General features: G+C 45.4%; 1 protein-coding gene across 1 annotated transcript in view; it reads left to right on the forward strand.

Moving 5' to 3' along the window:
- Positions 1–14,125, forward strand: part of CFAP61 (cilia and flagella associated protein 61) — a 231,046-nt gene that overhangs the window by 181,834 nt on the left and 35,087 nt on the right. The window contains 1 exon segment of the mRNA XM_023761280.1: positions 5,491–5,696. Within this exon segment, the coding sequence (XP_023617048.1) occupies positions 5,491–5,696 (206 nt within the window).

Below are 14,125 nucleotides of genomic sequence, written 5' to 3' on the forward strand. Positions count from 1 at the left end.
GAAAATTCCTCGAAAGGGAGGCAAACTCAAACTGTACAGACTCTTGGCCCCTCACCCTTCTCCCTTCGGGAAATTGGAATCCCAGCTCTTCCATATACTTCCCATGGACTTTGGAGAAATTATTCCATTTATCGGGGTGTCTGTGGTTCTTAGGGATCATATATAGAGTAAAACTGCCTTTTACGAACAAAACAGGTGACCAATCAATGGTGGATGTTGTTAATCATAGTTCCAGATAAATAATGAAATCTGTTTCCTCCAGGGAAAGGGAAAATGCTCTGTGTTTAAACCTGATTTGCCTCAGGCCTCTCCCAGACTCTTTTAGGGGTGCTTTTTTATATGTGGTCTGATGAAAAATTTTCTTACAAATAAAGGGTCGAAGCAAATGATGTTCCAGTTTCTGTTGCTATGTAACAGAAATGAAGCAGCCATTTGATTCTGCTCAGATTCTGTGGGTCAGGAATTCAGACAGGACACAGTGGGAAGGGCTTGTCACTGCTCCACAATGTCTGGGGCCTCAGCACAGAAGACTTGAAGGTTAGAGGCGACACAGGGGTTGGATCCTCTGAAGGGGTGGAATGATTCAAACACAGGGCGTGCTGACCAGAGCATCACACCGGAGCTGTCCGTGTGACCTGGGCTTCCTCACAGCCTGGCAACCTCAGAGTCGTCAGATTTCTTATGTGACAGCTCAGGGCTCTAAGTGCAACTGTCCCCACTAGCAATTAGTAGCTGCATTGCTTTCCATGACCGGCCTTGAAAGTCACACAGCACTACCTCCTTCACGCCCTCGGTTGGCCCAGTCACAGGCCACCAGGATTCAAGGAGAGGGGACGTAGAGTTCATCTCTCAGTGGGAAGAGTGTCAAGGTCTTATTGTCGAAGACTGTGAGCGATGGAGGATATTGTTGTGGCCATCTTTGTGGAATACAATCTGCCACTGATGAGGTGGGGCATTTCATGAACGGGATGAAGCCCAGATGATGTGTGCAGAGGCTGAGCACTTTGGTCATCGTAGATAAGTAATTGGAGCCAAAGATGTTCAAGATGAAAAATACTGGGTATGGTTTCAGACAGAACCAGATCCTTTGAGGACACTGTGATTTCCTACGCACAGTGTCTTTTATTTATGAGCCATGGCTGTCTCTGAATAGAGTCCGAGGAGGAGCCAAAGGGATTTTTAGGTAATGAGGGTCTGAATAAGAAGGCCACGTGAACAGATTCTTTGGCTGCCACGATGACGGTATTTGAACAGGATCCCTGACTGTAATGAACCATTTTGCCAGGTGTGCCTCCTTTTAATAAGTACAGAAGATCTAACAGATTTTTTTTTCCATTTTATTCTCCCAGAAAAAAAATGTAGGATGGTTCCATGGCAATCTTTTGGAGTTAGAATTAATTTGATTAAGTAAAATTGTTGCCAAAATGGTCAGGCAGTCACCTAAATATAGTCAGTTGGTCAAGGGTGGAGCTACTAAACAATATTTCACTAAAGAAACGAAATTCCTATTTTTACCATAAATGTAGTGCAGATTTCGTACTTTCATAGCGCTCATGAATTGGAATGTTTAGTAAGAAGTGTCTTTATTAATTCATGAGCTCTCTGAGAGGTAGTCTGACAAAAGGAAGAAAGGGACCTCAAGTCGTCTCCATAATGAACTAATCTTTACAGATTCCAGTCCACATGCTTTGTTGGCTGTACACCACAGAGCAAAGGAATTTGTCACAACAAGTTCTGCCGTGGATACCATTAAATTTAAAATTGTGCGTTTATCATGAGACTTGGGAACTCCATTTCTTGCACACCAGGTTTGATTAATCCTGTGTCTTCCATTTGGCATACATTCCAGAGCCATTTCCCAACTTTTGTCAAAATCATAAAGAAACTTGAAAGGGTGATTGTATCCAAAGGAAGGAAAAGGAAACACACCGGAACCAGTTACTTCATTAAAATCTTACATTCAAGATCCAAGTTTCCTAATAACTTGCTTATATACATAAAAGGAGAAGCTGGACACACACCCCGGAATTAGAAAGTGTGTGAAACCATCATCATTACTCCTAGGATCCCTCAGGGGATGGCAGAGCTGGGAGCTGCCTTGTCATTAGGGGAGCGATTTTCTGGGAGGAGAGGCAGGCTTTTCCCAATCTGTGAGCAACGGCACAGGAAGGACCTAAGAAATGTAGATGGGTCTGCCTGGCCCTCCAGCGGTAATCTGTCTGAGAAACCCATCTGTAGGTGAATTGTCCTTAATGTCAGTACAAAAACGCTGATGCATTCCAAATTCCCAGAATGCGCCCCACCCCCACTGAGGTAAGAGTGCCACATCTCACGAAGCGGACACAATAACTTCTTTTGTTAGTATTAGTCATCATAGCACAAGTCATTTCTTTCTCTCCAGTGTGACCACTTTCTGCATTCTTTAAGCCCTCATAGCCATGATGTGCGAAAACATACAGAGGCAACCCAAAGATTAGAATCCAATTTTTAAATTAAAAAGTGAGACCAAAAATAGCCCCCAAACAAACAGATCGTGATAAAAAGTCATTGAGAATGATGCTGACAAGGAGGCCTTCTTGGACCCGGCTGACATACAAGGGCTCATCTGCTCAGACTCCTTGCTGTCGGCCAGCAGCCTTCTTGGGCTCCACCTCACGGTGGCCCAGACCATCCCCGCTAAACACAGGACCTGTGAGCGGAAGGTGGAGTGTTTAGAGAAAGGCTGCCAGGTCAAAACTTTGTCAGCCACTTGGGCACATCTCGTGGGGCGCCCCTTTGATGCCTGGGTTCCCTTTCTTAATCCTTCAGCATAAAGAAATTTTAAAGAGGAGGAGGAGGGGTCATGACCTTGTGGGGTGGCTGACTCTGCTCTCCCGTGAGCCCTGGAGAAACCTGGTGCTAAAACTGTGCCAAAGCTGCTGACAGGGCCCTCTCTCTGGGACCCCAGCCACCCTCCCACCACGGCGAGGGAGTGGCCCTCCGCAGGCACTCACTCAGCTTTCCCAGGCATCCCTCCTGCAAAGGGCCTTCCCGGCCTAAAGCTACTGGCACCAACTCAAATGGCCTTTAAGTCTTGCATCAGGTGTTAGAAAGGTGCATGAAGGGCACATGCGTCACTCTCATAGTCTACGTGTATTTAATTCAGAAATAGTGTTTGCTGTGATGGAGTTGATGCCAGAGATTATTCTGTGATGCCAAGTGCCACAGCCTGGTGTGTTCATTGCTCCATCTGAGAAGTCAAAAATTCCTGAGGATGCTCAGGTGGTGTGGCTCAGTGGTTGAGCGTCGACCTAGGAACCAGGAGGTCATGGTTCGATTCCCCGTTCGGTTGGGGCACGTGCCTGGGTTGCGGGCTCGATTCCCAGTGTGGGGTGTGCAGGAGGCAGCTGATCAATGATTCTCTCTCGTCATTGATGTTTCTATCTCTCTCTCCCTCTCCTTCCTCTCTGAAATCAATAAAAATATTTAAAAAAAAAGAATTCCTGTGGAAACAGATCTGAATTAAAAAGTGTGTGAGGTGATCTGGGACCAGAGAAATGCTGTGGCAAGAACAAAGGGTAAGGGGGCAATTAGATAAGGACACCAGAAAGTCTGCAGCCTGTGGCTCAAGCTGGCTTTTTCCAAACTCTTCTCCCGATAAACCCTACCCTGCCACAGTTCCCCCTCCCTTCTTCTCTTCCTCCCTCCCTCCCTCCCTCCCCCTCCCTCCCCCCTCCCTCCTTTCCTTCCTTCCTCCCTCCCTTCCTTCCTTCCTTCCTTCCTTCCTTCCTTCTCTCCATCCTTCCCTCTCTCCCTCTCTTCCTCCCTCCCTTTCTTCCCTCTTTCTTCTGCTTTCTGTTTCATTTCTCTTCCTCTCAATTTTTTTCACCAAAAGTCTAGTTCGTTGCCACAGCACAGCCAGAGTATTTTAAAATAACTTATCATTTTAGAAGTGGTAGTCATTGTTTAAAAACTAGAAATGCTATGTAGTCAAATGAACAGGAAGAGAAACAACAAAAATGCCCAGTCTCCCAACCTCAGAAAATGACATTTGTTAAAATTTTGATTAAAAAAAAGGAATTATCTGTACATTTTAAAACTGCTTCTATAGTATAAAATGTACTGTGAACATATTTCCCTATATTATAAAAATACAGTTTACCAATAAATTCTATTGGATGTGTTGTACCTTATCATTAGGATGTACCATTGTTTTGTTAGATAATGTCTTGCTGAATTGTTCTTTTAATTTCTTTCCTATGCAGGTAGATTTTCTCTCTGTATCCATCCATCTCTATGAATGATGGGCAGCTTGCACCCCCCAACCCTTTTACTAAGTTATGTTTGCTCTCCCTCGCACCCGAAACACCCAATTTCTCACACATACTTGGGGCTGGCCCAGGATTTACCTGATATCCCTCCTGTAAACCTCACCTTGTACCTTCTCAGGGTTTTTGCCATATGATATCCAAACACCCACTGGTTGCTTCAATATATTTAAAAATCCAGTTAAACTGTGTGTCCTTGTTTAGACAAAATCCCCAGGGGATGTCCAGGACTAAGTAAATGTTTGGGATCAGTGTAGTCCAACTTGCCTTGGATTTATAAATGCCACATTCAAGTTCAGAGCAAAACCTTAAATCTATATGCACTCAGGAGAGATTTATTGAGTGTGACCCTGAGTCTAAGTTCAGAGTCTGGGGGTAAACTGAAGGTTCATCCACCATCAACAAAACCTATTTGTCTGCCACGGGTTCTCAGTTTGGTTGCCTGAGCCCGTGGGGAGTGTGTCCTGGTTGGTAGGTCGGTAGTCATTAGGGGCTGAAATTGGAAAGGTGGTAGTGACACGGAATAGAATGGCATCTTTCCTTGTCATCTGGGCTTCCATGGCAGTGTCAGCCAGTTTCTAGGGGACATAAAGCTTTGACAGTTACAAGCGAAAATGTGGCCTGCAGAATGTGTATGTGTATTTCCATAAACTTGAACCTTCTCCCTGGAAACAGACCTTCCCAAACAGCCAAACCTCCCCAAACCAACCTGTCAGACATTCGCCTTTGACTCATTTCCTTTATTTAAATAAACTTTAAAAAGTGAAATTCTTTCTGATCATTTTTGGCTAGGAGGTTTTCTCAAAACAGTGCTGTGAAAAAACTATGAAAATGAGCAGTCTTAACACACATCATGGAGCAGAGTAAACCCAGCCCCACATATTAACTGTGTGAGGTATTGAGGATTAGAGAATTGGCTGTAACCTAGCAACTAATTTAGAAACTCTGAACAATGCAATCACAGATTAAAACATCCCGAGGAACACTTAGTCATTAAGTCCAAGTCTGTGCTTTCGGACACAGCTATCTTCTGTTGAGTTTAGTCAATATCTGTTAGAGTTATTTGCAACGAGCCATAAGCTATAACCTAGTTTGTTATATTTGGAAAATTAATTGCTATGATAAAGTTCCCAAAGTTCAGAAATGTTTCTAATGTTGTTTTTTCTGATCCATTCCCCTCCAGGGTACAGAAATAGTAACAGGTAAAGCAAAAAGAGGCACTTATTTCCGAATACATATTAACAACTGTAAAATAGTGGAGGCCATCACCTGCCTCTCTAAGGAGCCTTTCCCTACCTCCAACTACATTCGCTTGTTTGGGCAGCATGAGCAACTCCTCAACAACCTGTGTGCTCGGTTTGAGAACAAGATGATCCCAGATCTCTACCGGTAAGTTGGACCGTGCATTGTACTAAGGGGAAATGCAATACTAGTGTCTTATGAATGAAGGGTGTGTTTTGTGATACACCAGATAGCAAAACAGGAATCCATGGGAGAAGCTAGAGTGGCAGAGATTTCATCTATATACAGTGGGGCCTTGACTTACGAGTGTCCCGACTAACGAGTTTTTTGAGATACCAGCTGTCTCTCGGACGATTTTTTGCATTGAGTTGGTAGAGTGATTCGAGTTAATGAGCTCCTTAACGAGCTCGGTCTCGGAACGAATTAAACTCGTAAGTCAAGGCCCCACTGTATATAAAAGCCTAAGCAACCGAATGACCAAACAACTGGTCGACCAGTCGCTATGATGCACACTGACCACCAGGGGGAAGATGCTCAACCCAGGAGCTTCCCCCTAGTGGTCAGTGCGCTCCCACACTGGGAGGTGCTGCTCAACTGACCGATGGGCACCAGACACCATGGCTGGCAAGCTCAGCTGCGGCACTGCATGCCTCTCCCACCTCTGCGGCAGCGCTATGAGCAGCAGTGGCAGGCGCAGTGGGGCAGGGATGAGCTGGAGCAGTGCGCCGCCTGGGCCGGGCTCAGGCTCCTCCCTGGCTGCCTGCCGCTTCGTGCACTACTATATCCCTTGGGGGATGTCGGACTGCCGGTTTTGGACTGACCCCCTCCAGGGCCTGCAGGGATCAGGCCGAAACCAGCAGTCTGACATCCCCTGGATTGCAAGAGGGTGCAGGCCAGGCTGAGGGACCCCACTGGTGCACGAATCCATGCACCAGGCCTCTAGTTCTCATATAGTAAATAACATCTGACCACTAGCATTGAGCACTAGCATTGAAGGTGGAGAGTTACATGGGGAAGTGCATGGACTCCAGATGTATCCACACATAGCTCCCATGGCCATGCACAGGCCTGAATCCCAGATGCACCCATTACAGCCTCCACACCGTGGGTAGGCCTGGATGCGATGATTTTCGAGTTCCTTTGACCCAGGGCTGGTAAGAGCAGTGGTCAGAAGTTTAAGAAGTAATTCTGGGAACAGGATAGGAAAGCACTTAGTCCTGGTGAGAACTCCACAACCACAAACATGCTGTTCATGACCTCAGCTGTCTTCCACCCAGCTTGTGCTCAAGCAGGGAAGGGTGGCCATTTGTCTGAGATATTGTTAAGGGAATCTGCGCTGGCAGGTTGGTTTGACTGGGTGATCTAGATCTTGATCTTTCAAATTCTAAAACACTTGTTTATCCTACAACTCTAGGAAGGCTAATATTCCAGAGTAGAAAGCTACTCTGGATATAGTCTGGTGCTTAGAAAGGAGCATTTTCCTCTATATCCACTAAAACAAAGTGATGACAGGGCCGGTATATGGTATCTTTTGGCTGTTCCCCACCTCTTTCTCCAAAGCCACAAACCCCCAGACTTTCTACAGGCAACTCCAGTCTGCCCTGCTCTCCCTCCACTGGAGCCCAGGGTGATGGGCTATGAAAGAAATTTTGTGTGGGGGCCCTTTAAGAGGGTGCCTGTGTCTCCTGTGGGCTCTGCCTCTCCGTGGCCAGCAGAAACCTTGCTGCTTGTCACAGCTGGATGCTATGTGGGCCCCTCTTCCTGGCTCTGGCACCTCAAGCTGGGGAGCCTGGCTGGGGTCTAGGCTTCATGCCTCTCTGGGTGAGCCCCTTTCTGGTCTCTGCCCTTCCTACCAGTCTCAACGTGGCTTCTTCTGTGATACATTCACACAGTGGAATACTATGAGGCTCCCCAGAAGAAGGAACTCTTACCTTTTGCAATAGTATGGATGGACCTGGAGATTATTATGCCAAGTGAAATAAGCCAGTCAGAGAAATACCATATGATCTCACTAAGATATGGAATCTAATGAACAACAGAAACTGGCAGCCCTAGCTGGTTTGGCTCAGTGGATAAAGCGTCAGCCTGCAGACTGAGGATACCAGGTTCGATTCCACTCAAGGCCACATGCCTGGGTTGTGGGCTTTATCCCCAGTAAGGGGCGTGCAGGAGACAGCCATATCATTGATATTTATATCTCTCTCTCCCTCTCCCTTCCTCTCTGAAATCAATAAAAATATTTTTTAAAAATAAACTGACAAACATTAGAAACATATGCATGGATACATGGAAAATCTGACAGCTATCAGAGGGGAGGGTGGCATGAGAAACTAGACAGAAAAAGGTGAAGGGATTAGCCAAAGAACATATATACATAACCCATAGACTCAGACACAGTGTGGTGATAGCCAGAGGGAGGGGGGTGGGGCTGAGTAGATGGGGGAGGCAGGGAGGGGGTATGGAAACATCTGTAATAGTGTCAGCAATCCTAGATAATAAAAGCCTAATATACAAATCGACTGAACCATGGAACAACCAGTCGCTATGATGCACACTGGCCACCAGGGGGCAGACACTCAATGCAGGAGCTGCCCCCTGGTGGTCAGTGCGCTCCCACAAGGGGAGCGCTGCTCAGCCAGAAGCCAGCAGGTAGACATCCCCCAAGGAGTCCTGGACTGTGAGAGGGCACAGACTGGGCTGAGGGACCCCCCCCCCTTCCCCCAGTAAATGATTTTCGTGCACCTGGCCTCTAGTAAAAAAATAAAAAAATAAAAATGTGCCACATATATATGATTTCCTAAAAAGTAGATCAATTTCTTTTGCCTTCTTTGAATTGATTTTGTGGCTGACTAGAGAAAGTCAATACCATTTAGCACTATGTTTATAAGGTCCCTCATGGTGATGTTTGTAGCTGCAGTTCAATTATTTCCCTGCTGTATAGTATTCCCTTATATAACTGTGTCACTATTCATCCATTTTCCCATTGATTGGTATTTAAATTGTCCCCTGTTTGATGCCACAACCACAGCTGCAAGAATTTCTCTCGGGTGAACTAGGTGATGCTGAAATGTTCCCAAAAGTAGTTTTTATCTATTGACCCTCTCCAGCAGGGCATGAGAGCACCTCCACAACCCTGGCAATCCTTACACCAGTGGTTCTCAACCTTCTGGCCCTTTAAATACAGTTCCTCATGTTGTGACCCAACCATAAAATTATTTTCGTTGCTACTTCATAACTGTAATGTTGCTACTGTTATGAATCGTCATGTAAATATCTGATATGCAGGATGGTCTTAGGCGACCCCTGTGAAAGGGTCGTTCGACCACCAAAAGGGTCGAGACCCACAGTTTGAGAACCGCTGCCTTACACTGTTATACTTTAAAATTTGTCTATTCTGGTGGTTTGAAAAGGTGTCTTCCTGTGGTTTTAATTTTCCCTTTCCTGATTAATGACAATTTAGTGCCTTTTTATTTGTTTATGGGCCATTTGTGGTAGTTCCTGTGAGGTGCCTGTTATGACCTTTGTCCATGTTTTGTTTGTGTGTCATGTTTTTCCTAATTCACAGGGTCATTCATATATTCTGGATGCAAACTTATGTTGGTTATGTATCCTTAATATAACTTCTCCCATTTTGAGGTTTGTCTTTCCACTTATTTATGGTGTCAACTAACAGATGTTCTTAATGTTAACGTAATCTGTTTGCCTTCTTTGGGGTGTCTTGGATATTTTTGTCCCTTTGCTTTTCCAATAGGTTTATGTAAACTTGTCAAGCTCTGTGACTTGATAGCAAATGTATTAAAACTTAGATTCATTAGGTGAGAATTGGCATCTTTGTTATTAAGTCCAGTATCATAGCATAGTATAGGTCTTGATTTCTTTACTTTTGTAAATATTATTTTTTATTGATTGCTGTTGTATAGAAATGCACTAAGTTTTTGTATGGTTCTGTATTCTGCAAATTTTCTAAACTCTCGTTCATTCAAATAATTTACCTATAGGTTCTTTTAAATTTTCCACACAGAAAAAATTATATTGTATGCAAATAATGACAGTTTTATTTCTTCTTTTCCAATCTTTGTAACTTTTATCTCTTTTTCTTGTCTTACTACATTGGCTAATATCTGCAGTAGAAGATAAAACAGAAGTAGTGAGAGATAGCACCCTTACCTCATTCTTAATTTTAAAGGGAATGCGTTTTTTATTAAGTATATGACATTTGCCATACATATTTTATAGACATTCTTTATCAGATATTGTTTTAATTACTAGCTTGCTAAGCATTTTAATCATGCATGGATTTTAATTTTTTCCCCAGAAAAAGTATTTAATTTCTGAAACCTTTTATGAATGAGGATATTTTCCTAATGCTTTCAATTATAAACTACTAGAGGCCTGGCACACGAAATTTGTGTGCAGGTACTGTCCCTAGGCTTGGCCTGCGATCAGGGCCCTCTTCCCCAGCTGCCATTGGGCGATTGGAGCCTGCCGGCCGGGGAAAGGGACTGAGAGGTGGTCAGTGCGCCTCATAGTGACTGATTGAGCAGTTGTTCTGGTCGTTCCGCTGTTAGGGTCAATTTGCATATTACCCTTTTATTATATAGGAGGAGGCTATTTTGATGAACTATCAAATTCCTTAGTCATATGCTTTCCCTCCTTTAAATTTTTGTAGACATGCCCTAGCTAATTTGGCTCAATGGATAGAGCATTGACCTGTGGACAGAAGGGTCCCGGATTCAATTCCAGTCAAAGGCACATGCCTGATTGCGGGCTCAATCCCCAGTAGGGGGTGTGCAGGAGGCAGCCGATCAATGACTCTCTCATCATTGATGTTTCTATCTTTCTCTCCCTCTCCCTTTTTGAAATCAATAAAAATATATATTTTTTTAATTTTTAGACTTACCTGAAATTTTTTCTAAAATAAAGGAAAAAACATTCAGAAAATGAATTCATTTGTTTCTTAGTTAGTGCAGAGTATTTTATTTATCATTGCTTCCGACCTTACCCAAAATACTTGAGTTAGAGGAGAATTGGTTGCTGGTTAAAGCAGAATTCTACCCAGTGGGGAGGAAAATGCTGCGAGTTATCTCTGCAAAGAAAATGTTTTCACCACTATGGAAGACAGTATGGAGTTTCCTCAAAAAGCTGGAAATGGAACTCCCATTTGACCCTGTGATCCCACTTCTAGGAATATATCCCAAGAAACCAGAAACACCAATCAGAAAGGATATATGCACCCATATGTTCATAGCAGCACAATTCACCATAGCTAAGATCTGGAAACAGCCTAAGTGCCCATCAGTAGATGAATGGATTAGAAAACTGTGGTACATCTACACGATGGAATACTATGCTGCTATAAAAAAGAAGGAACTTTTACCATTTGCAACAGCATGGATGGAACTGGAGAGCATTATGCTAAGTGAAATAAGCCAGTCAATGAAGGAAAAATACCACATGATCTCACTCATTCATGGATAATAAAGACCATTACAAACTTTTGAACAATAATAGATACAGAGCAGAGCTGCCTCAAACTGATTGTCAAACTGCAGTGGGAAGGCCAGAGAGGGTTGGGGGGCAGAAGGGAGGGGAGTAAGAGATCAACGGAGGCCCTTGTGTGCGCCCATATAAGCATAACTAATGGACATAAGACCCTGGGGGGTAAGGGAGGGCAGGGGATTGTCAAGGGCGGGGGGGGGGGGGGAGGACACATATGTAATACCGTTTGTAATACTTATTATAATATATTTTTAAAAAAGAATAAAAAGAAAAAAAATCTAAAAAAAAAAAAAAAGAAAATGTTTTCACGTTAAACCAAATCCAAAAGCCCTGGCTGGCTTGGTTTCCCCCAAGAAGAAGGTGATGTTGAAGCACACAGACTTTGTGAGCTTGGGACACTGGTCAGGGTGCAGCTGTTAACTGACGGTAATAATAATTTTAAGTTAATTTGATTTGCTAGGAGTGAATATTTAAAATGGCAGACGGGGCCAAAACCGGTTTGGCTCAGTGGATAGAGCGTCGGCCTGCGGACTGAAGGGTCCCAGGTTCGATTCCGGTCAAGGGCATGTACCTTGGTTGCGGGCACATCCCCAGTGGGGGGTGTGCGGGAGGCAGCTGATCGATGTTTCTCTCTCATCGACATTTCTAACTCTCTATCCCTCTCCCTTCCTCTCTGTAAAAAACCAATAAAATATATATATTTTTTAAATGGCAGACGGGATGACATTGGACAACAGGACGTACCAATGGACATCTGTAAGAAAGAACCAAGGAGGGGGTAGAGGGCAGGAAAATGGTGGCTGCTCATCCAAGAGGTCGCTGGTCATTTGAAGTGAGGTCCTGAGGGCAACGCCATGCCTGTCAGTCACTCCCACAGGCGTGTTCCTGTGTGCCTGCAGCTGTGGCCGCATTCTTTTCAAGTGCCGTGAAATGCTGCCAGATCCCAGGGCTAATTCCTGGCTCAGCACTGCCTGCCCTGTCTGCTGTCAGATGGACCGGCGAGACTCTTTCCAAGCAGGCAGGGGATGGTGTAGCTGATTTTGGCTGCGATGAGATTACAGACTGTTTCCCTGACCTCGTCGGCAACACCAGCCACATCTCTTGTTCGAATCTGGGTGAATTTCCACCCACTACGTCTGGGGGCACCTTTCTCTATTCCGGGAGGGCTGACTGCTGACCAGGTGCTCTATCTCTGCCAGTCAGGCCTGACCTCAAGATCAAATTCTTCTCCAGTTTCAAAGGAAGCCTCTGGCTTCTTTCTCCTACTTCCTCCAATCGAATCTCACACCATCCAGGGCCAGAACAGCGCAGGCCCTGGTGATGCCAGGGGGGCAGACGCTGTGGCAGTCGAGGCCTCATGAGCAGTGGCTCCTGCTGCCTGCAGTGGGACTTGCTTGGATCCATTTAGGGACACATGGTGGAGGCCAAGCAGTCAGCCACCAGGATACACAGGCAGGCAGCTGTCACAGGACAGCAGCGTGCTGCGGGTTTGCGGCCCAGGCCGGCTTGGATTCTACCTTACTTTAGTCTCTGTTTTCACCTCAGAGCGCCAGCACAAACCACTGGCAATGAAGAAAAGTTCACCACTGGCGACTCTGCATGTGCGTGCGCTTGTGGGTGTGTGTACGAGAGGGGGGTGGGGAGAGAGAGAGAGAGAGGGAGAATGATTGATCGCTTTGGAAAAAGAATGGAGTCCATTTGTATCATGAGTTAATTTCTGAACCAACCAGCATTTAAAACTCACATGACAAATGTTACTAAAGATTTTTCCCAATCTTCCTCTTAAGAGCACTTGTGCCCCACATGCACAAATGCACACGCCTATGGCAAACCTTGCAATCCGCCCCCCCCCCCGCCCGGCCCCCTAAGTCCTTTGGTGATGTTTAGAATGAGCAGCACCTTCCACCCTGTGGTACTGCCCCTCCCGCAGGGCCTGGGGACAGAGGGAGCTTCAAGGTGGGAGCCACAAAGTCCCTGTCATGAGGCTTTAACAAGGCCATGTCCGGTGCCCTCCCTGCCGTCTTAGCTCTACCTCACCGTCATTTACCCCACTTATCAATGGCCCTGCTGAGTCCCTGCCCCCACCCCTTAGCCTTCATTAACAGTCTGTAGCATCCTTTATCCCCACCGGTGTGAATAGGTCTTGCCCTAGCTTCTTTGTATGAGCCCATCAGATACTCATAAACCTTGATTAAATTATCTCTTTTCACATCTTAACATGCTCATCCCTCAAAGACTGCCCGCATGCAGCCCTCCTGCCAGCGCCGCCACCCTCCTCCCCGCTTCTCCAGACACTCGGTGGCCTATTTTTAGTGGGTAAGTGCTGCTGTGCACAATATTCTAAATGGGATTTGAGCAGGCGCTTTAACGAGCTGCCATTACCTTGTTGAACTGTGGAGCTCCAGAAGTTACTCTCTCAGGAAAGCTGCCCTGTGCTAGCTCTGTCTTCGGAGCTGCAAAGCAGGACGCTGCCAGCCCACACCGTCTTCTGATTCATTTATCAGACTCCAGTTGGAGTCATTTAATCATGACTTCAGTGTTTTCGGTGCCACCGTAGTCGGTGGCCCGGTGCTGTTTCCAGTAGGAAACCACACACTAAATCCTAAGAGCCCATTTTTGCAGACTTGCCAAATTTTCTTAAAATAGGACTTCCCCCTCCAACTTGTTCGTTTTTTGGCACATACCTGAAAGTTGTTGAATACAAGTTCTCCCGAGGTGCAAATCTCCCTTTTGGCTACTTAACAAGTCATGGACCTGCCTTTCTGTAGACTCATCAAGGTGTCGCTGCTTGTCTGTTTCATTCCCTGTAATGCCAGTTCTGGTTTGATTGCCTTAGAAACGATACGTTCTCAAATGTTTGCTAAAATCAAAATTTGTTCTCTTTATTGTCCTTCCCAGTCATTTAATTATAGTCTATTTCTCTGCCCTATATGGTTTTCAATGGGGTGTGCTTATGTGATCCGTCTGGGGCAGTGGTCGGCAAACTGCGGCTCGCGAGCCACATACAGCTCTTTGGCCCTTTGAGTGTGGCTCTTCCACAAAAATACCACAATGCGGCGCGCACGTACAGTGCGATT

Source organism: Myotis lucifugus, unplaced genomic scaffold (assembly GCF_000147115.1).
Source record: "Myotis lucifugus unplaced genomic scaffold, Myoluc2.0 scaffold_205, whole genome shotgun sequence".
Lineage (NCBI taxonomy): Eukaryota > Metazoa > Chordata > Mammalia > Chiroptera > Vespertilionidae > Myotis > Myotis lucifugus.